This window comes from Salvelinus alpinus, chromosome 3, assembly GCF_045679555.1.
Source record: "Salvelinus alpinus chromosome 3, SLU_Salpinus.1, whole genome shotgun sequence".
Classification (NCBI taxonomy): Eukaryota; Metazoa; Chordata; class Actinopteri; order Salmoniformes; family Salmonidae; genus Salvelinus; species Salvelinus alpinus.
This window is the reverse complement of record NC_092088.1, coordinates 35081497-35107425: the sequence shown is the minus strand read 5'-3', so window position 1 is coordinate 35107425 and position 25929 is coordinate 35081497. Positions and strand designations below refer to the sequence as shown.

The window sequence follows — 25929 nt, the reverse complement described above, 5'->3', positions numbered from 1 at the left end:
CAGTGGAAATGTTTTTTGGGGATTCAGTTCATTTGCATGGCAAAGAGAGTCTGCAATTAATTGCAATTCATCTGATCACTCTTCATAGCATTCTGGAGTATATGCAAATTGCCATCATACAAACTGAGGCAGCAGACTGTGAAAATTAATATTTGTGTCATTCTCAAAACTTTTGGCCACGACTGTACAGTAGTTCTCCTACTGGGTGGCGCGGGGAATAGTTGAAAGAGTGATTGGTGCTGAGGAAGCTATGGCAGTGGATGCCCCGCAGCCTGTTGAGATTCATAATGTCGTTCACCAGTTGAAGGATACCGATTGTAAAGATGAATTGTACGTGCGTCTGAAAGGTTTTTGGGAGTTCAGGAATTAACATTGGAAGCATTGCAGGCATTGGTGGAAAAATACCCAATTTTCATATTTGAGTAAAAGTAAAGATACTTGAGTCCTTTCCTATTAAGGAAAGCCACTCAGTAAAATACTACTCAATTACATGCTTGCTTACACATACGGACTTATACATACACACACGCACACCTGATCTCGCTCTCCTCTCTCTCTCTCTCTTTTCTCATCTCTTCTCTCCCTTTCTCTCTCTTGTTGAGAACTGTTTTATAATTGAATGTGTTTATTGTTTGTCAATCTTTTTTATGTATTTGTCTACACGTTTATATATGTTTACAACAAGCAAGGGGAAGATATCAGAATAGGGACATTGGGGAATAATAACATATTGTACGGAATACATTTGTACTGTAGTGAAGTCGTCTCTAGAGTAATGCAAGGTCTCTTTCATGATCATGTGAAACGTCAACTGCTATGGAAATGCTGGGTTATATTTTCAATTATGTTAAAGGTAATTATGATGCAACTATGATGGTGATACGATATGGATTACAATTATCATCATGAATATCAAGGCTATACGCACTACATGTTACACACATAGACACTCAACCATGCACATTGGCAGAGTTATTATTTATTTGGACATCACAGATTATAGTCTTACTCTTATACAGACATTGTACACACTCTCACTATATCCCATCCAATATCATACACTTCAACCTACTCAGATTTGCCACACACATAATATCTTGTCTCAATTTTCTAACATCTGTGGCATTGGCTCACAGGCAAACAGGCAAGGGAATAAAACAAATATTGCTAGAACCTATTTCTTGAATTGTAAATATCAGACTTTTGAAAGCTCTAGTTTTGACCTTCATAATACCTCTGATGGCAGTAACTTTACAAAGACAAATTATGGTCAATTTTGACTGAGAATAGTATCTAGTTACAGTAAGGGGTGAAATAAGTATAGCCAGTTATAATTGTAATGGTTTAGCAGTTTATAAAAAAAGATCCGTCTTTACATGGCTAAAAGAAAAGGAATATAACATACACTGTTTACAGGAAACTCACTCTACATCCTTAGATGAAGTTGTGTGGAAAAAGGAATATAACATACACTGTTAACAGGAAACTCACTCTACATCCTTAGATGATTTCGTGCGTTTTCGTGCATTTTTGGGGTGGTTCAATTCGTGAGAAAAGACACGAATTTATGTGCCTCTTAATTCGTGAGAAAAGGCACAAATTTAACCAGTAGGCTACACAAGCCTTTGCAACAACCATATAGACGCGATAATTTATATTTCATTTTTGTTCTTCTTAATGGCTAATTCAACGTCATGAATATACAGAAATTTTGTCTTTGTTTAACCATGTTTTAAAATGTGTCGTTGTATGCCTATATGTACTGTTTTAGACTTGCTGAACAGAATTTTTGAGAAAAGACGCACATTTACGTGCGACTTAATTCGTGGGAAATATTGTTTTATTAATGCCAATGCTGTTTTCTGTGCTTGATTTCGCTTAAGACTTTGGATACTGGTGCACTTGTAATCAGAACGCCTTTTTTTCATGTAGGCAACCATACACGATTTTATCCATAACCCATTTCATATTTCGTGGAGCCTAAATTACATGTTAAACAGGTTAATGTAAAATAATGAATTATGTTGGCTTACACTTATGGCCTTTCCATTATGATTATTACAGTCATGTCACTCATGTTATATACTTAGGCTACTGTAACGCGTTCAACCAGTTAGCAAGTCAGAAATGTCAGTTTCCTAGTACCGACTAGCACTTGAATGCATTATTATGCTGGCTTCACATTCTCCTGGGATACTGGACAATGGGAAGTCGTAACTCCGACATGATTGTTTTCAAGTTCTTTTCAAGTCGGAACAATTCTTAAACCAATAAGATTGGCCACATCATTTTCTAATTTCCCTCTTGTAATTCCTATTTGGAGGGTCATTCAAGTGAAACTTCCCAGTCGGAACTAGGAATCCCCGAGAACTCCGATAGTACCTGAACGAGGCATTAGTATGTGTAATAGCAGCTACATACATAGCCTACATCTGTCTTCAGATTTATTTTATGGGTGATTTTTCCATTGACAGAAATGTATTTAGTCTTCCACTCCACTCTTCCGATACATTTATTTGCTGCAGACAAGATGATATTCAACAGGTAGGCATTTTGAAACCGTTCAGAGATTACTCCAAGTAATGGCACTCTTTGGGATCTTTGCCAGGGAACATTTAAATACATTATCAATGGCAAATACTGTTTTCTATGCTTGATTTCACTTAATATTTTTGGGTGTTGCGCTCATTGCAGTCAGAAAACATGTTGGCCGATCAAAACCCTTGCGGGTTTCTCTCCCCGAGTCGTACGAGAAAATAACGGAAAACTGACCCAAGATCAGTACTGTACATATGCAACTTCAACCCCATGTAATGCGGAGCGTGTTCCAGCTCGTCAACACAATCGGCTGCAGGGGAGGTTACTTTCTGTGTTGTTCAGTTTATATAAGAATATCAAATTAAATGAATCTTAGAAACGCTTTTCCAGGCAGTTTGAATGTATATTCTTATTCTGTGCAGAATCTGTGTAATTTTACCTACAACACAAATGCGCACCATGACTTCAACAAAGAAGACAACTTGGAACGTACCCGATCCTCCCAAGCGATCATTCTCTTTCCTGGTAAGTGAAGTATGCAAATAAACCATGTGGTTGTAATCGATAGTATGTAATGTTATGGAGATTGATTTTTACGACATTTTTCAAACCACTATGCATTTTCACTGATCTGTCAAGGTTTTCAATCAAAATCTTAGCTATAGGCCTACTCAACAGTTCAGCTAGCTAGCTGGCTTTAGCTAGCTAGCGAGCTAGGCTACAGTCTATGGAGTTCAATGGTGGGCGCAGGGTTTTGTTCTGGGCAACATCTACACACCTGATTAAACTAGTTTGAGTGGTTAATTACTTTAATCCACATGTGTCAAACTCCTACCATGGGAGGTCTGAGTGTCTGCAGGTTTTTGCTCCACCCTTGATTGATAAATGAAGGTCACAAATGACTAAGGAACTCCCCTCACCTGGTTAGGTTGTCCAGGTGTTCATTGACATGAAAAACCAAAAACCAGCAGACACTCGGCCCTCTGTGGAATGAGTTTGACACCCCTGCCTATTAGAGCTAGTTCAACTTGTCTTTGCAACGTCTTTCTAAATTAGACAGTTTTAGATCTTGTGGAGAAAACAATTCCAAACAATGGATGAATTGGGACCACCAGACAGCAATGCTCCCATATACAGTGAATGGTCATCTTGTTATCCATCATTCACATTCTTTACATTTTTGTATACCACCTGTATTTTTTGTGATATAATCCACTTACTAATTAAGTACATTTTAATGCTGAGTTACATTTTTTTATTAAAATAAGTATCCTACATATACAGCTGTGAAATACAATTCTAAACTTGTTCTATTCTGTTTACTTTGCAGCTCCAAATAAAGACCCTTCACACCTACCACCCTTCTATTCAGACAACTCAGACCTACGGCTGACACCTTTAGTCTCTCTATCTCTCTCTTTCTTTCTATACATCCTCTTTGTACAGATCTCTTGATCTATCCATCTGGCTGCATTTTAAGTAAGTGGAAACTTTTTCTCTTTTAATTCAGCTTTCTTCCCATTTCTTGTGTTTTCAAAAACAAACCAGGTTGTAGTTTTAAAATGCCAACCAACTGGAGGAGATTATTCAAAAATTGTATCTTAAAATAAGCAACCAAATCCCACTGGCCCAAGTATTGTTTAATCTGTCAACTAACGACACTCATTGCACTGTGCACCTGAGGCTATGGCAGGTAGCCTACATCTAGGTTACAATAGTAGTCAACAGTTAGTATGACACATTACGTTACAGTGTGGCATGTTAAAGCCTCAGGCTTAGTTTTATTACTTGGCGAGGTCCATTATCAGATCTGACCCATATGATTGAGTCATTGAAACCCATGTCACCTTCAAACACACACACAGCACTTCTTTAGTGGGTTTGAGAAGGGTCAGGGCTTGATGTTTAATGTGAACTCAACGTCAGCTCCTTAGTTGGCCAAACTCTCTTTATTAATTGCTATTGTTAGTATAGTTTTTATCTCACAATCTGTAGTTATCCTTGTCAATTCAAGCCCATTGCCAGAGTGGACCTCCCTGGTGCATTCCATCAGTCAAAGTGATGTGTATAGGGCTATTCTTTCTGACACTTTCATATCCACCTTTCATGCAGAATGGCTCCTGGCTCCAGCCGTAAGCTGTGTCCTAGCTGTAAAACATCAATAGGAGTAGCCTCAAAGAAGTGCAAGTTCTGTGGTGCAATAATAAAGCTGAAGGTGAAGTTAGAGGCCCAGAAAATGAAGGCTACTGATGAATGGGCAACTAAGACTATTAAATATGGAAGATTTGCAACCTTGATTAATGCAGCAAACAAGCTGGTAAGCTTTATTATGTTTTCCTCTAAAAATATTTATGCATTTCTAGCTTAGGGATATGATAGGCCCTATGCACTTATTTGTTGTTGTCATTTGACTGTAAATCTAAATGTCATTATTTGACTGATATTTGTTGTGTTTCTGGAAGTTATTTTGTCATCAATGATCCCAGGTACATAGGTTCCACAAGTTAGGAGTGTACCCCCTGCTACTCCTCAGCAAGAGGAAGAAGGGTAACATTTTGTCGTCAACTGCACTGTGTCCTCACAGTGGTATGATGAACCAGACCTCAATGGCAGCAATCCAAAGGTTGTATGAGGCAACTGTGAAAGGTATTTGGACAGAAATATGTATGTTTGTCTACTTTAAGACCCTATCCCTCAACCACCACATCCGTCAGACTGTAAAAAACTAATTATTCCACTTAGGCGAATTCGCCAAAGTCAGCCCCTCCCTCTCCTGTCCTGCCGGCCGGAACTCTCATCCATGCTTTCTTCTTCTCCTGAATAGACTATTGCAACTCACTACTCCCCGGCACGAACACAGACTCCCTCCATAAGCTCCAAATGGTTCAAAACTCAGCAGCCCGTCTTCAAACCCACTAAATCATCCTGGCAGCCTTTCTTCTAACCCACTAAATCATCCTGGCAGCACATCTTCTAACCCACTAAATCATCCTGGCAGCCCATCTTCTAACCCACTAAATCATCCTGGCAGCCCATCTTCTAACCCACTAAATCATCCTGGCAGCATATCACCCCCATCCTCTGTGAACTCCGCTGGCTCCCTGTCTCCCACCGCATTAATTACAAGATCCTCCTGACCTAAAAACATCTCCCCCCACCTTGCTACCCCCATCCTCTCTGACCTTCTTCTCTCCTATCAGCCCTCATGCTCTCTCCCCTCAACCACAGTTGGCCACCTTGTCATCCCCAGGTCCAAGCTCCAGAGTTTCAGTGACAGGGTCTTCTCCAGGGTTGCTCCTAGGCTCTGGAGCTCTGGAAGTCCATCATCATCTTTCAGTCCCGCCTAAAAACCCACCTCTTCACCATGGCCTACCCTTACCTCCCCCTCCACCATTCCCACACACACCTCTTCTGTTTCACACACTCATACATATGCGCAACACCTGCTCACTCCCTCACCTGCTATCTCACTCACATACTCACACATCACACCCTTTCCTTGAGCCCTTCTTACCTCTATCTAGCCCCGTTTACACCTGGTTCTAACATGCATTATATGTCCTGATCTTGTCCACAGTCTGATTGTTCCCACATTTTCAGACAGGTGTAGACGATTAAAAGAAGCATTGTGATCAGATCTTCCTGACCACGTCTGGAGTTGACAGTAAAACCATTTAAATCATCCTGCCTTCTAAAATCATTGACAGGTGGCACCATTGACTTATGGAATATATATGTGTCTTAAAATAAATAAAACAGTATTATTTTGAAAGAATATTTGTCAAAGAATTAGCATACAAGGCGGGACCAGTATATTTGTTCACAATGCGGACACAGTGGACTGATAAGACTATATGTAGACGCATTTCTAAAAATGTGGGCACAATCAGAATGTGGACAAGATCAGGACAAAGAATGCATGTTTGCGCCAAAGTATTTTGTTTAATGTTTTTCTTCCTGTTGTTTAGTCTGCTGTTGTTTAGTTAGATTATTGATTGTTTGTTAGTTTCTACAATTGTAAAGCTATGTATGTTTCATGTATAATTATTGTTATTATTAAAGTAGAGGAGTTAGTTCAGGCAAGCAACATTTCAACACATTCTTTTCACATATCCTGTGTAGAAGTTTAATAATAAACTGGGTGGTTCCAGCCCTGAATGCTGATTGTCTGAAAGCCTTGGTATATCAGACCGTATGACAAAAGATGTATTTTTACTGCTCTAATTACATTGGTAACCAGTTTATAATAGCAATAAGGCACCTTGGGGGGTTGTGGTATATGGCCAATATACCACGGTTAAGGGCTGTATCCAGGCACTTTGCATTGCGTCATGCATAAGAACAGCCCTTAGCCGTGGTATATTGCTATATACCACACCTCCTCGGGCCTTATTGCTTAAATATACATGCTCACCTCTGCCAATTGGAAACTGTTGTCCACTTGTCTGTCCCATCTCCTTAATATGTTCTATTTCGCAGTGGCAATCAACACCCATACCCCCACACTACAACCCTCCAACCCTCCCCCTGTTGCTGCCCAAGAACTGTCTGATACAGTTGCCCCCCAGGAGACCAGCTACACCCTCATCCTCAACCAGGTTGAACCCCTGATATCCCCCACCACCCAGGAGACCAACTCCAACTCGCTGAGCATGACACAGTCAAACCCATCCAATCCCATCCAACCCCATCCTACCCCATCCTACCCCATCCAACCCCATCCTACCCCATCCAACCGTGTCCTACCCCATCCTACCCCACACAACCCCATCCTACCCCATCCAACCGTATCCTACCCCATCCAACCCCATCCTACCCCATCCTACCCCATCCAACCCCATCCTACCCCATCCAACCCCATCCTACCTCATCCAACCGTGTCCTACCCCATCCTACCCCACCCAACCCCATCCTACCCCATCCTACCTCATCCAACCGTGTCCTACCCCATCCTACCCCACACAACCCCATCCTACCTCATCCAACCGTATCCTACCCCATCCTACCTCATCCAACCGTGTCCTACCCCATCCAACCCCATCCTACCCCATCCAACCCCGACCAAGGAAGAGGAAATATGACTACATGCAAAAAGGTAAATTAGTATCTAACTTATATTGTTTATTCATAAATGTTAATGATGTCAATAACTTAAATTATGCTTTTAATAAATGTATAAAACAATTCCAGTGATTGATGGCCTCCTACTTTTCAGGAGGCAGGCGTAGTGTACACTCTTAGACAGAAGGGTTCCTAAAGGGTTCTTCGGCTGTCCCTAAAGGAGAACCCTTTTTGGTTCTAGGTAGAACTCTATTGGGTTTTACATGGAACCAAAAGGGTTCTACCTGTAACCAAAAAGGGTTCTCCTATGGTGACAGCCAAATAACCATTTGTAAGAGTGCAGTCTAAGGCTAGGCATAGATGTACAATGAATAATGCAATTGACTGTCCTGCTAACTGTATTAATGTTCTGGTGAGTGGTGACTAAATATATTAATGCATTTATTGTTTCAGAGTGTCCAGTGCATCCGGGGCAAACGATTTTCCCTATTCTCAAGATTCTTGCCAATAGAACTTCAAATGACGTAAATCTGCAGAACATTGACATTCCTGTGACTGTATTTACAGGCTAATCCTAGTGCAACACCAATTGTAGTTAACTTGCAGCGCATAGACCTGGTAGTTAAAGTGGCAATATGTAACTTTCTGGGTGGCCCGACCAAATTCACATAGAAATGTTAGTTACAGATCATCATTCTACTTGAAAGCAAGTCTAAGAAGCGGTAGATCTGTTCTACAGTGTGCGTTATAACTATGCTTTCCCGTTCTTAAGTTTTGTTATTGAGTCTTTTACTTTGGTTTTGTTTCTATTTGTTTCATAATAAAGGGTCAGGAGCAGAAAGTGAGGTGGAAGCCATGCTCTGGATGGTATGTTTACTTAAACTAATCTCCTAGAATGAATTGAGGATATACTGAACACTCAACACCACATGTATTGAGGATATACTGGTATTGAGGATATACTGAACACTCAACACCATATGTATTGAGGATATACTATACACTCAACACCATATATATTTGGACAGTGAAGTTAAAATGTACAATTTGACTCTAAACTCCAGCATTTTGGATTTGAAATCAAATGTTTCATATGAGGCGGTAGTACAGGTCACCTTTTCACAATTTAGAAAGGATATCACTTTATGTATATAGTCCCCCAATTTGAGGAAGCCATAAGTATTTGGCCAAATTCACTTAAAGTGTATTGAAGTTATAGTAAATGAAACCTTTTATTTAAAATACTAAATTCTGGAGTATAGATCCAAATTTCACATTTTACCTTCACTCTCCAAATACATATGGTTTTGGCTGTACCTTGGTATTGGATGTTACAGTGCCTTGCAAAAGTAGTCAGACCCCTTGGAAACGCCTTTGACAGTGATTACAGCTGTGAGTCTTCTGGGTAAGTCTTTTAGAGCTTAACACACCAGGATTGGGCAAAATTATCACATTATTCTTTTTATAAGTCTTGAACTCTGTCAATATGTTGGGGATCATGTCTAGACAACAATTTAAAAGTCTTGCAATAGATTTCCAATCAGATTTAAGTCCAAACTTGAACTTGGCAACTCAGGAACATTCACTGTCTTCTTGGTAAGCAACTCCAGTGTTGATTTGGCATTGTGTTGTAGGTTATTGTCCTGCTGAAAGGTGTATTCCTCTCCCAGTGTCTGGTGGAAAACAGGCTTTGCATTTAGGACAGGAAGTATATTCCTTTGCAGTGTTTTTCAGTACTAACTCCAGTGCCTTGTTGCTACAAGATGCATGAATAGATTTTTTTTCTCTTCTGTATATTTGTATTCTTCTTTTCCCTGTAGTTTAAGTCATTATTGTGGCGTTACTACAATGATGTTGATCCATCCTCATTGTTTCTACCATGACAGCCTGTAACTGTAAAATCACCAATGGCCTCACGGTAACATCCCTGAGCAGTTGCATTCATGTCCTGCAGCTCAGTTCAGAAGAACGACTATCTTTGATGTGTCTGGGTGGTTTAATACATAATCCACACCATAATTATTAACTTGACCATGCTTAAAGAGATATGCAATGTCTGATTTGTTATTGTGACCCATCTACCAATCAGTGCCCTTTATTAGGCTTTCGAAAAGCTCCCTGGCCTTTGTTGCTTGAAATTCAATACCTGACTAAGGGACCTTCCAGATGTTTTATGTATGGGGTACAGATGTATGGGTAGTTATTCAAAAATAATGTTAACCCCTATTGAGTCCATATAACATATTATGTGATTTGTTAAGCCAAATTTAACTTGTGAACTAATTTAGGCATGCCTTTATAAACAATCTAAATCTTCTTCCACTTTGACATTAGAGTACACCATTTTGAGGTGCTTGTTGACAAAAAATATAAATTAACTCAATTTCAATCCAACATTGTAACACAATAACATGTGGCGAAATCCAAGGGGTATGAATACTTTTGCAAGGTACTTTATGTAGTTGAAATATTATATTTGAGAGGAGAAGAAGGCACTTGACCAACATCAGATTAGGTTTAACCAAAAATCATAAAACCCTTTTCAAAGGAATAGGTGCAACCCTTGCTCACAATTACATATTGAATGATTTATTATCTATTTCTGCTTAAAAACATGACATTCCTTATGTTTTCTTTCTTGTCTTACAGTGGCAAGAAATGGGACGATGACTGGATCAAGGCCGAGGACCGGGTTTCTCCAGTTTAACCCACTTTATGCACAAATGTATTTGAAATTATACAAAGACTATGAGGTTAAAGTGCAGACTATCAGCTTTTATTTGAGTGTATTTTCATCCATATCTGGTGAACCGTTTAGAAATTACAGCACATTTTGTACATAGCCCCCCCATTTTGGGGGAACAAAAGTAGTGTGATAAATTCACTTATGTGTATTAAAGTAGTCGAGTATTTTTGTCTTTTATGTTTGTATTGATTCATTTCACTATGTTATTAAATATTTATGTTTAATTTCACTCTCATTTTTGACCTTTTAGTCTGCCTATTTCTATAACACAATGCACATAGCTGATTATCTTATGGAGTAGATACAATGATATTTACTAAAGACAGTTAATTTGCAAGTTTAATAGTCTTTTTTTCTCCAGATCAAACGTGTTGGTCTTTCAGCCAAAGCACCCCATACAGAAGCAATCAGTTGATATAATAAAGAACAAACACAAAAAAATCAGGCTATATGAATCAGACAGTAGTAGGTCAGATGGTTGAAAATCACAGTCATAATGTGATTTGAAATGCCAATGTTTACAGTAGGCAAAAATCATTTTGTGGTCTTCGTTTTTGTTGTTAGTGACACTCTCCAGTCTCCACTGCCGTGCTTCTGAACTCGCCACGGTATACCCTGCATTTCTGCCGCACTAGCTAACAGTAGCTGTCCTTAGTCCTGAAATAAAACACAGGCGCACTATTAGAAAATGAGAAAAAGGTTAACATACACAGTTCTTCATTTTACCTGGGACTTTTCCAATATAGTAAAGCTACAACATTCTGTTTGGAACAAATTAATGCAAATCTGAGATTTAAAGGTCACTTGTTTCCTTCTGTATTTCTACTAGAGGAATGTTAGTTCAATGGATAAAGGTACTGGATCATTTCTTTCCAAATGCCACCCTATTCCCTTGAAAGTGCACTACTTTTGACCAGAGGCCTAGGCACATAGTAAAATGTTAGGCCTAGGCACAAAGTACAATGTTGATACATTTGATATGAGCAGTGGATTGGGCTGACTAACTTTAGTACTTAGTGAATGTCTCAGTAATGAGGAAAGAATCATCCAAAGTGATGAGAATGTTGCATTTTGGGACAGCATTTTGGCCGACTGACGATGAACTTCGCAATTCATATCCAAGTTTATTATAGGCCCATAGGCTAGGCGCAGCTAGGCTATGTATTATAATACATAGGCCTACGTGTAAATCAACATAGATTACATATATAAAGATCATATATACAGTATATATAATGCTATTACATATATTACTTTACCTGCATTAAATATGTTGGATATAGGCCTACCCCTGAGTGATATTGGCATGCAAAATTTTTTGCCCATAGAGGCAGACCGTCTATCTGCTCGGTCTCTAGGCTAGTTGTCCACGGAAAGTATTTAGTGAAGGTGAAAGCCAACTAATTTCACAACTGCTTTTTTTGAATAGGCAGTGAGATTTAATTTTCAGCATTGTTGCTTATCAGGAATATGATGTGCCGAGGACCATGGCAATAGAGGTGCGGCCATGTGGGTCATGGGTATAGGGGTTGAAAGGCCACATATAGACTGCTGAATGTCTATTTTTGAACTTCTAGAAGCGTCAATATCGATGTTTATATAAGCATTTCTATACATCCACTTTTTCTGCCATGAACCTTTATACCCCCCTAGGAAACCTTTGGAAGAGTTGAACTCTCATCATAGAGTCCCCCACCCCCAAAAAATATATATTTTTGTATCTTTGATTTATGGCTTGGCACAAATAATCCTATGCATGAATTAAACATAATTATGCAATCCCATACCCCTGGTGGCCATGGGGTGCTCAGTAGCGCCACCAACAGGTGACTTTTCCCCAAACTTTGATGATTTTTTTATCAACAATAGATGAACATATCCGAACGTTATTTGACATGAAGGTTTAGTAAGGGGTCCTTATTAAATCAAAAGAATCACACATGTCAAACTTAAATAGTTATGACGAAAAACACATTTCAGAAAGTGCACTACTTCAGACATTGAATTGGCATGTGCTGTTGCAGTACAGCGTTATGTATGTCCTAATGAATGTACAGATCATTCTACACATCAATTAGACTGATATTGGCGAAGATATTGATAAAAAACAAACAGGTTAAGGTTAGTAATAAACTACAAAATGGCGCCACATTTGTAGTTCACAACTTTTCCGGTTTCTGTAACATAAGAATTTATCTGTTACATCAATTATTTAATAGAATCCGACCATGTTTACGACATTCAAATGAAAGTAACATTGCGCAAGAATAATTTATGAATAGTTTAAAAATGTAATCAGAAAATTTAGAAACGTCACGGCCATTGCGACGCACATAACAAAAACAAACTCTGACCGAATGACCAAATCGAAGACGTGGCCAAACGCTGTGACAACACAGATATATATAAGTGCATGTTCACAGTTCTCCCAATATGTCAGACCTGCCTGCATAACTTTCATTTTTGTCATCTAATTTCAATAATAATACGGTGTTGCTAATAGTAGCGTTAAGAATATGTCACTTGCAACTGGCTTGTTCAGGATGGGACAACCCCCATTTCAATAGGAACATTTCCAAGTTTGCAGCTTAGACAAGGGCTATGCATTATTGTTCCCCAAATATGTCATGGGTCATAATTGGGTCAGCATAATAAAATAATAATCACTTCAGTCATTCAGGGTCCATACTTTTGATGATTCATTGCGAGTGCCTGTAGATTCTGGGCATAAATGTTCAACAAACCGGTTTCATCTGCAGCTGATGGGAGTCAGTTCTTGTACTCAAGTACAAGTAAAGTAGCCCTCTCGAAAACTACTTGAGAGTAAAGAAGTAACTGGTCAAAGTACTCAGTACAAGTTAAGCATTTGTACATCTCATACATACATAAGGAATCGTTGACATAAAAGCCCATGACTAATGTAGCTCCATAAGGACGCAAACGATTACTTGAAGACAAAGATAACCTTTTTTAGTTTTTTATTAACTAAACTCATAAGCACACACAAGCACAGTACATTACAGTTTAACAATGTTTAAATCGGAAATCACCCGGTTCAAACAATAAATCGTTCTCCCCGCCAATGGTTCTGCAAAAAGCAGAGGGATGGGGCTGGAGAAATGGAACCATAGAGGGATGGGGCTGGAGAAATGGAACCATAGAGGGATGGGGCTGGAGAAATGGAACCATAGAGGGATGGGGCTGGAGAAATGGAACCATAGTTTAAACCATGTTGAGGCTATAGTCCAGTGGTGTTAATCTCATTCCATGGAAAGCCTAGTGTATGCTGGTTTTTGTTTTTTCCTTTCAATTAAGACCTAGACAACCTGGTGAGGGGAGTTCCTTACTAATTAGTGACCTCAATTAATCAATTATGGGAGGAGCAAAAACACAGACACTCGGCCTACCCGTGGAATGAGTTTGACACATGTATGTTTACAAACATTCGAGTAGAAAAAATATATATATTTTGGGATCTGATGGGGTACGGCAGGGGAACTATATTCATGAGGCATTTATAAATGATATTCTTCAAGCATCCAAAAGTGGATGTAGCAAATGCAGATTGGCCATTTAAAGGGGTTCATCGGACCTGGGGCCTGTTGCACAAAAGTAGAATTAAGACATCCGGGATAAATGACTCAGCTGAGCTCAATGAAGCCAAAACATGTGCGTCCAGGCTTAATTGGTTGCACAAAGACCAAGCCAGGATGAGCAGACACGGATTCATTAAGCCAGGTGAAACCAATCCTGGATAGGTGCGCGCTCACGGCTCACTCAAATAGACCCCGCCACAGATCACAGATTAACTGATTTACCATGGCAACTAGAGCCGCGTACTTTTCCCCGTCGGAAGCACAAATCCTCATGGAGGCATACGAGGAGGTAAAAGATATAATTAAGAAGAAAGGCAACACCGCCACAGTGATAAAGCAAAGAGAAAAAGCGTGGCAAAGTATTGCAGACCGCCTGAATGCGTAAGTAGTGCACAATTACACACTCACCGCTCCGCTGAAACATCACAATTACAATTCAAATATTTAATTCACATCTCCAAAAATGCAGTTGTACTGTAATTATGAAACGGTAAAATTTTTAATTGAAATGCACTGCAGATATGAGTGAAATTGTGTAAAGTAACTCCATCACACTGTATAAAGCTATGATACATTTTTTGATATTTTTACTGAAAACAAGACAAAAATACCAAGTAATTTTTTGCAGTGTGACTCCATTAAATGTGTGTGTGTGTGTGTGTGTGTGTGTGTGTGTGTGTGTGTGTGTGTGTGTGTAGATTAAACATGAACGGGCCAAAACGGACATGGCAGCAGGTCAAAATCAAATACAAGAACATTCTGCAGAATGGTATGGTCCCTGACTAATATTTAACAAAGCACAAGCATATATTGTACCCAGAAGGTGCCTGCTCACACATTGTCTGTACTGTTTTAGCAGTGAAAAAGAATACCCACAGACAAGGCACGGGTGGTGGGTCACCAAAGGCTGACCTTACCCCAGCAGAGGACATGGCCTTGTAGCTAAATAAAGGCAGGCCCGTCTTAGAGGGGATCCCTGGGGGGAAAGAGACGAGCATAGGTTCCTCCCAAGATGCCACCCGCTTCATTCAAGGTATGTCCTTCCATCTCTACATGGGATACAACCACATTCATATTGAATCAATTTGGACTGTCTGACTTTGGTTTACCTATTGCCTTGCAGTGTCTGGCAGCACTGTGTTCCTGTTAGAGCCACCAGCACAAGCACCAGACGATGCTGATCCAGTGAGTACTCCATCAAAGGCATACTGTAGGCCTGGCATGTCTTGTCTACTAGCTTCAATATGAATCCGATTAAATGTGATAGGGTGAAGGCCCCAGTGCAGCAGCAACAGCACATGATGGAGACGATGATGAGGAGGAGACCATCTCTCTGGATTCCAGAAGGCATGAGGTATCATGTTAAGACTGTGAAAGTACTATTTACTCTACAATGGTGAGGAGTCCTCATCAAAATCAAAAAATCGAATTTCTTTTACAGGACCCAGATGCTATACAGTGGGAAAACCAGCCTGGCAACATAGTGCGTATTAATAAAAGGACACCACATCCTGCCAAATTCCAGCTGCGCTAATTGTATTGTGTTCACAGAGCTCACAAGCTATCAGAAAGTTGTATGGCAACCACCTCCGGCGCCAAATAGAACTGGCAGACATAGACATTCAGTACAAGAAGAAAAATATGGAAAATCTTGCACTGGAGTCCGAAATAAAAAAGAGGACAATTAGGAAACTGGACCTTGAAATAAAAAAACTTGAGAGGGAGGTGAGATATGCCTTCAATGTACACTGTATGCTAACTGTAACACAAATGTATTAATCATTATTTTTCTTTCCTCCCCCAGCTCCAAGAAGATGACACAGCTCAAAATAAAAATTAGGTATATTCTCGTAAAGTCAAGTGAGCCATGACATATGAGCTCTTATTGTGAGCACACAGGACGGTGGCATCTTTCTAAGGTTTTTTTTATTTTCCCAGCAATCAGTACAACCAAGTCATCGTTATAAGGCATCGCCCTCTTTTGCCCACCCCCCCAGCACCAGGTGTGGCCACTAGCCTATATGAAGGCCCAAAATTGTGTGTTCCTTTCTGCTCTGACAATGGCATGCCCATTCGTGCGAGATGTGGTGGATGAAGAAGCACTTGTGCTGAGGAGAGCCTTCAGGCGAGAAAGGGTCTTCAGGGACCGGTTGGACCCACTGGCCTTCCCTGATGACCATCTATATGAAAGATACAGGTTTTCTGCAGATGGCATCAGGTATCTATGCAGACTACTGGGTCCCAGGATTAAGCACCGCACTGCACGGAGCCATGCACTGAGTGTGGAGCAAATGGTTTGTGTGGCCTTGCGCTTTTTTGCTAGTGGAGCCTTCCTGTACTCAGTGGGGGATGCAGAACAGCTGAACAAGGCCACAATTTGCCGCACAATAAGGAGTGTGTGTCTGGCTATCAAAGCATTAGCAGATGTCTTCATCTCCTTCCCTGGCCACAGAAGACTCTGTGACATCAAAGAGGAGTTCTATAGGATTGCAGGTAAGAGGATCTACAAATTACAGGACAACTGTTAACACATAGTAGGATACTCATTACTTTGTGTGACAGGTTTCCCCAATGTCATTGGTGCAGTGGACTGCACACACATAAGGATAAAAGCCCCCTCAGGTGCCCATGAGGCCGATTTTGTGAATAGGAAATCCTTTCACAGCATTAATGTTCAGGTGAACATAACTTTTTGATATTGTCCATTGACGAACACTCTGCATTGCCAGTGATGTGCATTGATTGGTGTAATATTCCTCATCTTATGATTTCAGATGGTCTGCAATGCTGACTGTGTGATCAGCAATGTTGTGGCAAAATGGCCTGGCTCAGTCCATGACTCCAGAATCTTTCGGGCCTCTGAAATCTATCAGTGCCTATCACAAGGTAAGCCACACAACCCCTATTTATAACCATCATGGCTGTGTCAAGAATATCACTGTGTTTATGAGGTAGTAATGATGAGATTTTGTGTTGACAGGTGAATTCTCTGGTGTGTTGCTGGGAGACAGGGGGTATGGCTGCCAGCCTTTTCTCCTGACACCTTTCACAGACCCCCAGGAAGCACAGCAGGCCTACAACCATGCCCATGCCAGGACCAGGGCCAGAGTTGAAATGACCTTTGGCCTCCTGAAGGCACGCTTTCACTGCCTTCACAAATTAAGGGTCAGCCCTGTTAGGGCATGTGATATTACTGTGGCTTGTGCTGTCCTCCACAATGTGGCCTGCCTGAGGAAGGAGAGGGCCCCCAGAGTGCCACCAGCCATGGACTGGGACAATCCGGCAATCTTCCCTGATGACGACAGTGGTCGGCTGCTGAGGGACCAATATGTGTTGAATTATTTTAGTTAGTATGTGTGCTTTCAATTTTGGTTAAATATGTCCTGCGGTGGCAGAGGAATTTGGGTTTTTTTGGGTTCGTTTTTTGACGAATTTGGCCTCTTATGATGTTTGTGCGGTATACTGTGTGTAATACAAGGCTGCAGGGAGGCTACTGCATCCATTCATTTGTCTGTTCAGTTGATGTGTATGGATTTGTCCTGCATTTATTTTAGTGTGCAGACATGCAGGGTGTGTTATATACAGACCTTTGAATGTGTATGTATCATTTTGTATAATATGCTTGGATTCTGTGCTTTCCATCTTGTAGAGTCACTGTGACTTCAGTTTCGAAAGGAGCTGATGGTTTACCTGCTTTGTTTTGTCCTTATTCAATAAAGGAACATAATGTTACACATAATGTCACCACATTTGTGGTGACTGCTGACTGACATTAGGGATGAGATTAAATAGATCCTGGAATTTAGCCTGGTCTGGAGCAGGCTAGCTCCACAGAATAAATCTCCATGGTAATTTATACCATAACATATCCTCCTGCCCCCTATCCATCTTTAGTGCAACCGGATTACGGATCAATTGAGCCAGGATCACCAAGATATCCTGGCTTAATCCCTTATCCTAGTTTTGTGCAACAGGCCCCTGGTCATGTAACCGGGCAAAAGCAGTAATAGCGCCCTTCTCAAATCTGTGCCACATGATCACATTGTCAACAAGGAAGAAACATAAAAGTTTATTTTCCATAAAATGTTCAAACTATTTTTCCTTAGGAAGGCAGAAAAAGCACATATGCAAAACAAATGGAATCACTTTTCACCCAGTGCAAACTGCACCCACCCAAATGAACACCTTCAGTCTGTGATAGATTCCTCGTCATCAGAGCTGTAGTGGACGCTGTCATAGATGTCATCTAGGTCCTCTTCCAGGAGGTCATCTATGAAGTTATCTTCTAGGAGGGAGGTGTCTTGGCCCATAGCTTTGCTGTATATCAGTTTGACAGAGTCCTGGTGTCTTCTGAGGCTGCTGACTCTCCTCTGAAGCATGGAGAAGAGACCTCTGCTCCCAGCTTCCGACTGATTCAATTGGCAGCCTAACACCAACAATCGTAATGTGTAGGGTAAATACAATGAAGTATTCCTTCAATACAATAGCAATTACAGGGTGCCAACATCAATTGTACATATTAAATGAAAGTTTCCCTACTTTGCCTGCTTAGGTCAAGTGCCACATGTGAAGCAAGGTCTTGCACATTCTGTGATTCCCTCTTTAGGCTTTCCCAGTGCTGCTTGACTTCCTTTAGGACAATTAACTCTTCCTCCTTCAGCCGTCTCAGGAGCATCACCCGGTCAAAGGCTATTTTCTTTGTCAGTAGATCAGCTGTAAATTCATAAGAACCCAATGTGGATTTGTAACTTTGGCAGTGCTGTCTGTGTTTGTGCAACTGAACAAACACAGATAGCAAAACAGAAACATAGTTATTGTGACACACAAACATACTACTTACTTTGTCCATGCAGCTCCCAAGGCCATGCATGAAGGTCTGCGGAAAGGATCTCATCTGCAGATGGTATTGCTGAACCTGGTACAAGGGTGTTGTACTCCTCTATGGCAGCTGTCAATTTGGCCTTTTCTTCCAATATCTTTCTGCGCAGAGGGTGTCTTTTCTTGCATCCATCCGTCATCAAAACAAAAGGAGAATGGAATTATTTGTTAAATTGCATGGCTTTGAAATAAAAGAGAAATGAAGTGTGTGCAATTCAATATTCATGAAATGTAACAAACCTGTCTGACGGTAGAGGTTCCGTTTCCTTTGTTTGATGCTAAGAAACAGGACTTCAATTGTTCTCTGTAGTACCTGAGGACCATCCATGTTCATATTTGTTTCCTCTGAAATACAATAAATCTAAAAATTAACAACGTATCTCCAACGGTGAGTATGTTGCACTCACTTCCTGGAGGAACATGGGGCCTGTGAAGGTTTCTGTAACAAATTATTTGTTATGTGGGGGGTGAGTGAGCCCCAACCTGGATAACCAGGGAATGTTTTGTCTGCCTCCTACCCTTCCACCTGTCCGGCTTGATTGCACCTGCCGATGGAATACACCCTCTAAGGGTTAGCTCTCAGGGTCATTGGAGTACACAAGCCTCTCCACTACGTCAATGTGACAGTCCAGGAGAGTTACATTTAGGATTATTTATTTTTTGTATTATTTTACCTGTATTAGCCCATTGCTGAACTTCCGTTGTCCAGTTGTACAGAGTCTCATCGCCTACACCCAAATCACTCTTAAACTTTTCGAGAGTCTGGGTCTCCTCCAAGATTTTTGCTGTTGTCTGAGAATTATGACAAAAACAAAACAGAATAATTAATTGTTTTAAAATAAATTAAATGCATAGATATAATACTTCTAAAATACATTTATTGATCCACACAATACACCTTCAAGTATCTTCTGGACAATACTCTGTGCAGGTTGTTTTTCTTCCTTCTGTTCCACCCCATGGCCTGGATGGTTAGCATATCTGTTCTTGCTAGAAAAGCAAAATAGAACTCCTTATTCCAGATAAGTACTAACATAACTGAATAGAACAACATTAAACCAAATGTTTACCTCCTTTGGACATTTGCTTGGAACAGATTGCAGCCCTAGACAAGAAGCTGTTCCCTTGTTCCACTTCCTCCCCCAGAGTTGTGCCAGCTCCTTCCTGATTCCGTCCTCCCCACTTAATCTTAATTAACATTTTAAAAAATATTGACTTAATATTTCAATTATGTGAATAACAAACATCTAAATGGGAAGCCTTGTAAAGGACTGAAGCTGGAAATTCTCTTTGAACAGTTTAATAAAGAAAAACTTACCTCGCATTTCAAACGATGTGCCTTTGCATGCATGACGGAAAGAAGTGGCTTCATGTCTAGAAGAGTGGCGAGCTCTGGACAATGAAGGGCAACTTTGGTCAGGTATGGCCAAAATTTGCAGATCACATCCGTACACATTAATTGTATGTTCCTGCTGCCAGACAATTCCTTCTGCAAGAACAGTGGGTACGCAAATATCTCTCCACGCATCATGTTGAGGCTCCTTAGAAGTATTCCGTGGCGGCAGACGGCAACTTCCAGTCCCTCTTCATCAAGTTTGTTGTTTGTTTTCCTTGACGACTCTTTAGCTGCTGTCCACTGGGATGCTCCACATACCCCTTTTCCATAACCCTAGGCAAGGGAGTAGAAGAGTATAGGTAGAAATAATGTTTTGGGGGGGGAGTGTTAACGGGACAGTGGTTAGGTTTTTAAAATCTAGCTGAGGGCGCTGAGCTACCCCCTGTGTTCCCTACAATGGAGATCAGAAGTTGGAAATTGACTGTCAAAAAGAAGCACTTGTAAAGTGTATTGCATTTCTGAACAGAGGGAGTGGTGTAACGACCCTGGACATGAAGAGAGAGGATTACCATCTCTCCAAAATTATATGTTTTTATTGGAATAGTGTATAACGAGTCTGCCTTTGAGTCAGATGGCCCGAGGCCAGTCCTATTTCACAGATTAGACGATACACAGGAAACGTACATGTTTAGTCTTTGTATGGACATAGTTGACAAAGTCAGACACATCCTCATCCTTGCAGATAAATACACCATCAAATAATCCTTTGTCATCAGTCCTTGAAAGGATAAGTGAAAAACATTAAATAAGTGACATGAAATAGCAATCAACCTCAGTAACTGATTGTGGGACACTTGACAATGTTGATAATTCATTTCATTACAAACTCAAAACATTTAAGCTAAGAATGACCTCAACTGCATTTGAAAACATTCACACTGGACAAAGAAAAGGCTAACCTTGTTAGGATTGTTTAAATGATATAGAGTACGGTGTTATTTGATAAATTAAGAATAGTTTTACATACCCTTTTTTGAATCGATACAGCTTCTTGTTCCCGTCCACTGACACTGCAAGCATGCTGGGTGAACAGGCTGGGCAGTCAAAGTACTGTATATCACAGACCTGATCAATTTCAGAGCGGCAGTACGTCCACTCAAAGAAGCTTTTTTGAAAAGTGTCCCCACAGATCATTCCGTTCTGGTAAGGGAAAAATACATATAGAAAATATATTAAATAACTTACAACAATAGTATAAACAAAACATACTATAATTCACTATGGCTGACTGGATTTGAGTTAAAGTAGGGCCAGTACATAGTGTTGACAGCAAAGCAGGTGAAAGTCAATGCAAAAGTAAGACGAGTATTTATGTTGTAAAGAGCAGAAATATTGGATGCAAGAGGGGCACAGATAAGGGGCATGGCAGGACAGTGGTGCAGGAGGCTAACACACACTGTAGCAAGAGTGGCACAGATAAGGGGCATGGCAGGACAGTGGTGCAGGAGGCTAACACATACTGTAGCAAGAGACCTGAAGTTTTAACATAGTTATAGTACTGGAAATAAAGTTATGTTACACAAAGTGTTGTAACAAAATGTAACATAGTTAACCTGAAGTCATACATTGGTAAAGCTGAGTATAATTGATTGTTACCCTGCCAAAGTAGTCAGTTCGCTGCTCCAAAATCCGCATAAACGCCAGACGGGACATTCCTGGGGCTGACACTTTCAGCTCCTCAAAAGAGCTGAACAGATCTACCTGGTATATGGTGTCACAGTTGACAGTGGCAGGCCAGTACCCATTCTTTATCAGATCTGCCAAGTTTGCTGTCCAGGTGCTAAGACAAGTTGTGCAGGTAAGCACAGGCACTGTGACATTGTAGCGACCTTGAGGGAAAAAATGTAGTCTGAATTAATGTTTTTTTACATTGCTACATCACTGTTTGGTTCTTGTAGATATTGCACATACCATTTATTCCTACGAGGATGATATGTTTCCCAGGACCAACATGGATGGTGCTTGTCAGGCAACCGCATATCACCTCTGGTACATCCAATGGTAAGAAACAATCTAGGGACAATATTTATATACAACAATAAACAACAATACATTTGAACTTTGATATAATACAATCAGCCGCAATTTCTTTTTAAACACACCCTGTTCATGAAGTGCATATTGGCCATCACTGTGGAGGGATATGGCTGTAGTTGGAGGAAGGGGCGTGTAGAACCCCTCGATCATGGACTCTCTGTTGTGCAGGGGGAACTTTGCATGTGTAGAGACATCGCAGTCGTCGCAGTAAAGCTGTTTCGGCAGACAGTCTCTACATCGCAGAATAGCCCTTTTCACATTGCATGACTGACAGATCTTCTGAGAAGCATGCTCTGCAGCCAGCAGAGAATCTACAATCTCAGGCCTGGACTCCCTCCACCTATCCTGTGAGAGTTCCTTCCTCACACTCCAACTGTGTGATGCACCAGGCACAGCAGGATTTGAACACTCAGGGTCTTCTAAGTCAGCTAGGAGGATGTTAATTTCTCTATGAAGTATTGCTTTTTTGAAAACACAAAAATGGGAAAATGATTCAATTAAGAATATGATATAATTAATATATTAAAATGCACATAGGGCTGTAAGTGGGTGACAGCAAATATATCTCTGCACAATCTATGGTGTGACAAGCCAAAAACCTCAGCTTTGATTCTACAGTACATTCAATTACAGGGCAGACCAAAATGTTGAGTAAAGTCTAAATTGGAATATCAAAAAATAGAACTTGATCCCATCGTCAAATAGAAATTCTGAATGTTCTTAAAACAGCAACAACACACTGAGTACAAAACATTCTCTTTGCCTGACAGACTGACCAGGTGAAAGCTATGATCCCTTATTGATGTCACCTATTAAATCCACTTCAGTGTAGATAAAGGGGAGGAGACAGATTAAAGGAGGATGTTTAAGCCTTGAGACAATTGAGACATGGATTGTGTATGTGTGCCATTCAGAGGGTGACTGGGCAAGACAAAATATTTAAGTGCCTTTGAAAGGGGTATGGTAGTAGGTGCCAGGTCCAACGGTTTGTGTCAAGAACTGCAATGCTGCTGGGTTTTTCACGATCCACATTTACCCGTGTGTATAAAGAATGGTCAACCACCCAAAGGACATCCAGCCAAATTGACACAACTGTGGGAAACATTTGAGTCAACATGGGCCAGCATCCCTGTGGAACGCTTTCGACACCTTGTAGAGTCCATGCCCTGACGAATTGAGGCTGTTCTGAGGGCAAAAGGGAGTGCAACTCAATATTAGGAATATTTTGTACACTCAGTGTATTTTGACTACAGAGTAAACTCTCCTCAAAGGCAAATGCTTCCAGCTTCCACAATTACAGACAGTGGTTACAAAAGGAACGACTCTGTGTAAACATTCCAATAGTGGATTTGAATGAATTCAACTAAGAATAATTCCATAATGTGGAATGGCAGATTGCTTCATATTAAAGGAAATGTGGAGGAAAAAGCTCTGCCAGGATGTTGTTATTGCACTCCCCTACAGAAGTATTTGGACAGTGATGCTAAAATGTTGAATTTGTCTCTACACTCCAGCATTTTAATTTGCTTTGTCCTGAAGCTACCTGCAAGTAAGCATTTCGTTGGATTGTGTTACCATCAGTATCCTGTACATACGACCAATAAAACTTGCAACTAGACATATAAAGTGCCTTCATTTCGATACGGAAAATCAGAAAAGTCTAAAAATACCCTGAAATAAAAGGTGACATTCTGTACTGTAACCTCATATCAAACATTTGATCTCAAATCCGAAATTCTGGAGACACATTTAAAAATGTTGCATCACTGTCAAAATAAAGATGTAGTGCAGTATAATTCAGTAACACCAAGATGACCCCAATTTTGAAAGTAAAACAATTTAAACATACATATTTCTTCATCAATGTTTAAAACTGGAGTGGATTCCAATCCACTGGTACTCGTCTCTAAAATAAGATATGCAAAAAAGGAAAGGGTTAGAATTAAAAACATTCAGAAGTTGATAAAGCCATTTTTGGATTTATATTAATGCTATATGGTTAAAACTATTATTTTATATAACATTGATGGTAAGTTATTGCAATAATAGCGCTCTCAATAAATTCAAGTGGTTACATTTCGCCAACCCCATCACTCAGCTTTTAACCAAAACAGGGGATGGGGAGTGTGCTTTATTATTGTTTCAACTACCAATTACAGATTTAATAAAAATACAATAAATGAATTACAAGGCCACTGAATAACAAGGAATTGTATAGATTAATATATTCAATCGCTCATCAATACCTGATTCTTCCTCAGTGACTGGCCCTAAATGTTGCACTAGTCTGGCTCTTGATGTACTGGCCCTTGGAGCTGAAATAATTGGTAATAAAAAGGTTTCAATTCTAAAGATTTGCTGGAATTCTGACTCTCCTTTCGTTAAATATGTATTTTCATCAGAGACAACAGTTAGGGAAAGGGAAAGGTGGGATCAGACCTGCATGTAATATATTATGTGCTGTGGGTAGATGGTACTAGACCGGCCTATGGCACGGCAACAAAAGTTTGATATACTATGATACAGTATGTTTGAAAGGAAAAAGTCAGATCAGGGATCAATAAAATTAAACACCTAGACGGGATGAAACTTACCAAAAGAAGTGGATGTAGTTGCCTTCCTGGTTTGAGAAACAATCTGTCCTCTCTCATCCCTTTGTCTCCATCTGAACCTAATCCCTGGAGGCTTGTTTGTCTTTTTCTTCTTATTTTCCTAAAAAGTGCATTTCAATTATCATGGATGGCCCACTAATAAAATTCTCCCACAAGCACATATGGAGCACAAGCAATCATTTTATTTCCACATAAGGTGAAGTGATTTGTCAGCTGAGGAAAGGCACCTGCAGTAGACCCATGTTCTGGCTCACTCACACTGCTAACATGTGTAGAAGTTCACAAGGATGCTAATTAGTGCACCCTTGTGCCTCATGCTCAATGGGCAACATCATTGATGCCCGTGTTCAGATCATATCACGGAGTCTACGTTTAAATTCACATTTGTGCCATGTGGGGTCTACTTTGACAAACAAAAAGCAATGATAAATCATAACGCTGTGGTGCTGGGGTTGTGTTGGGAATATTTATGCACGTATGTGAGCTGTAGGGGTTACATTACCGGTAATGTACGACTTGTTACATTACCCGTTCTGGGTTGAGCTCCTCAGCCAGTCTTTTTGCCTCGTTAATGGCCTTGTCAGTTGGGCTTGTGGGTCCTTCTCTGGGTTGAGCTCCTCAGCCAGTCTTTTTGCCTCGTTAATGGCCTCGTCCAGTTGGGCTTGTGGGTCCTTCTCTGGGTTGAGCTTCTCAGCCAGTCTTTTTGCCTCATTAATGGCCTCGTCCAGTTGTGCTTGTGGGTCCTTCTCTGGGTTGAGCTCCTCAGCAAGGCGTTCTGCCATTTTAATAGCCTCATCCAGTTGGTCTTGGGGGTCCTCAGAGGCCATACCATCTCAAAAGAAACATAAAGAGAAAACTTCCAATCCTAACACATTCCTTCACATAGTAACCTCCCCCGTCTATGACAAAAGCTGCATGTCATTGATAGCGTGTGTGTTTTACTATGTCCTGCACGTCACTAAAGGTCTTCATCCTTCTCCACACAGACTGACTGATCTACAAATCACTTTGCATAACAAATACATATTTATTATTACTTGCAGATCAGTCAGTCTGTCACCATTT

General features: G+C 40.5%; 3 protein-coding genes across 5 annotated transcripts; 2 read left to right on the top strand and 1 right to left on the bottom strand.

Moving 5' to 3' along the window:
* The first annotated feature begins 1600 nt into the window (after positions 1-1600).
* On the top strand, positions 1601-10516 carry LOC139570595 (uncharacterized). 3 transcript variants are annotated; one of them, XM_071392577.1, is made up of 8 exons: positions 1601-3063; positions 3869-4017; positions 4651-4855; positions 5025-5184; positions 7018-7633; positions 8053-8123; positions 8426-8466; positions 10249-10516. In XM_071392577.1, exons 3-5 carry the CDS (start codon positions 4652-4654, stop codon positions 7617-7619), a joined length of 966 nt encoding a protein of 321 aa, XP_071248678.1. In that variant the 5' UTR covers positions 1601-3063; positions 3869-4017; position 4651; the 3' UTR covers positions 7620-7633; positions 8053-8123; positions 8426-8466; positions 10249-10516. The 3 variants fall into 3 exon arrangements, with proteins under 3 accessions (XP_071248678.1, XP_071248679.1, XP_071248681.1); XM_071392578.1 differs by having other exon boundaries at positions 3869-4855; XM_071392580.1 differs by having other exon boundaries at positions 1601-4017.
* Positions 10517-13938: 3422 nt separating this feature from the next.
* On the top strand, positions 13939-17673 carry LOC139570598 (putative nuclease HARBI1). The gene is made up of 10 exons (XM_071392583.1): positions 13939-14322; positions 14640-14710; positions 14798-14974; positions 15065-15295; positions 15383-15424; positions 15493-15666; positions 15746-16434; positions 16504-16619; positions 16716-16827; positions 16922-17673. The coding sequence occupies exons 7-10, from the start codon at positions 15963-15965 to the stop codon at positions 17290-17292; spliced, it is 1071 nt and encodes a 356-aa protein (XP_071248684.1). The 5' UTR covers positions 13939-14322; positions 14640-14710; positions 14798-14974; positions 15065-15295; positions 15383-15424; positions 15493-15666; positions 15746-15962; the 3' UTR covers positions 17293-17673.
* A 310-nt stretch (positions 17674-17983) lies between these two features.
* Positions 17984-25477, bottom strand: LOC139570597 (uncharacterized). Its single transcript, XM_071392582.1, has 16 exons — positions 25393-25477; positions 24847-24964; positions 24499-24567; positions 24102-24158; positions 22127-22228; positions 21812-22044; positions 21183-21355; positions 20840-20933; positions 20138-20488; positions 19890-20007; positions 19718-19809; positions 19494-19611; positions 19061-19164; positions 18782-18953; positions 18481-18654; positions 17984-18367 (listed from the first exon to the last, which is right to left on the bottom strand). Exons 6-16 carry the CDS (start codon positions 21866-21868, stop codon positions 18129-18131), a joined length of 1692 nt encoding a protein of 563 aa, XP_071248683.1. The 5' UTR covers positions 21869-22044; positions 22127-22228; positions 24102-24158; positions 24499-24567; positions 24847-24964; positions 25393-25477; the 3' UTR covers positions 17984-18128.
* Positions 25478-25929: the final 452 nt, after the last annotated feature.

Excerpts from the sequence above, each read along its gene's own strand:
- LOC139570595 (XM_071392577.1), top strand. The coding sequence starts at position 4,652 with ATGGCTCCTGGCTCCAGCCGTAAGCTGTGTCCTAGCTGTAAAACATCA. Across the intron at positions 4,856-5,024 it reads TTAATGCAGCAAACAAGCTG|GTACATAGGTTCCACAAGTT; the intron begins GTAAGCTTTATT and ends CAATGATCCCAG. Across the intron at positions 5,185-7,017 it reads GTATGAGGCAACTGTGAAAG|TGGCAATCAACACCCATACC; the intron begins GTATTTGGACAG and ends TCTATTTCGCAG.
- LOC139570598 (XM_071392583.1), top strand. The coding sequence starts at position 15,963 with ATGAAGGCCCAAAATTGTGTGTTCCTTTCTGCTCTGACAATGGCATGC. Across the intron at positions 16,620-16,715 it reads TTCACAGCATTAATGTTCAG|ATGGTCTGCAATGCTGACTG; the intron begins GTGAACATAACT and ends TTATGATTTCAG. Across the intron at positions 16,828-16,921 it reads CTATCAGTGCCTATCACAAG|GTGAATTCTCTGGTGTGTTG; the intron begins GTAAGCCACACA and ends TTGTGTTGACAG.
- LOC139570597 (XM_071392582.1), bottom strand. The coding sequence starts at position 21,868 with ATGTCCCGTCTGGCGTTTATGCGGATTTTGGAGCAGCGAACTGACTAC. Across the intron at positions 18,954-19,060 it reads GGAACCTCTACCGTCAGACA|GATGGATGCAAGAAAAGACA; the intron begins GGTTTGTTACAT and ends GTTTTGATGACG. Across the intron at positions 18,368-18,480 it reads ACTTGACCTAAGCAGGCAAA|GCTGCCAATTGAATCAGTCG; the intron begins GTAGGGAAACTT and ends TGTTGGTGTTAG.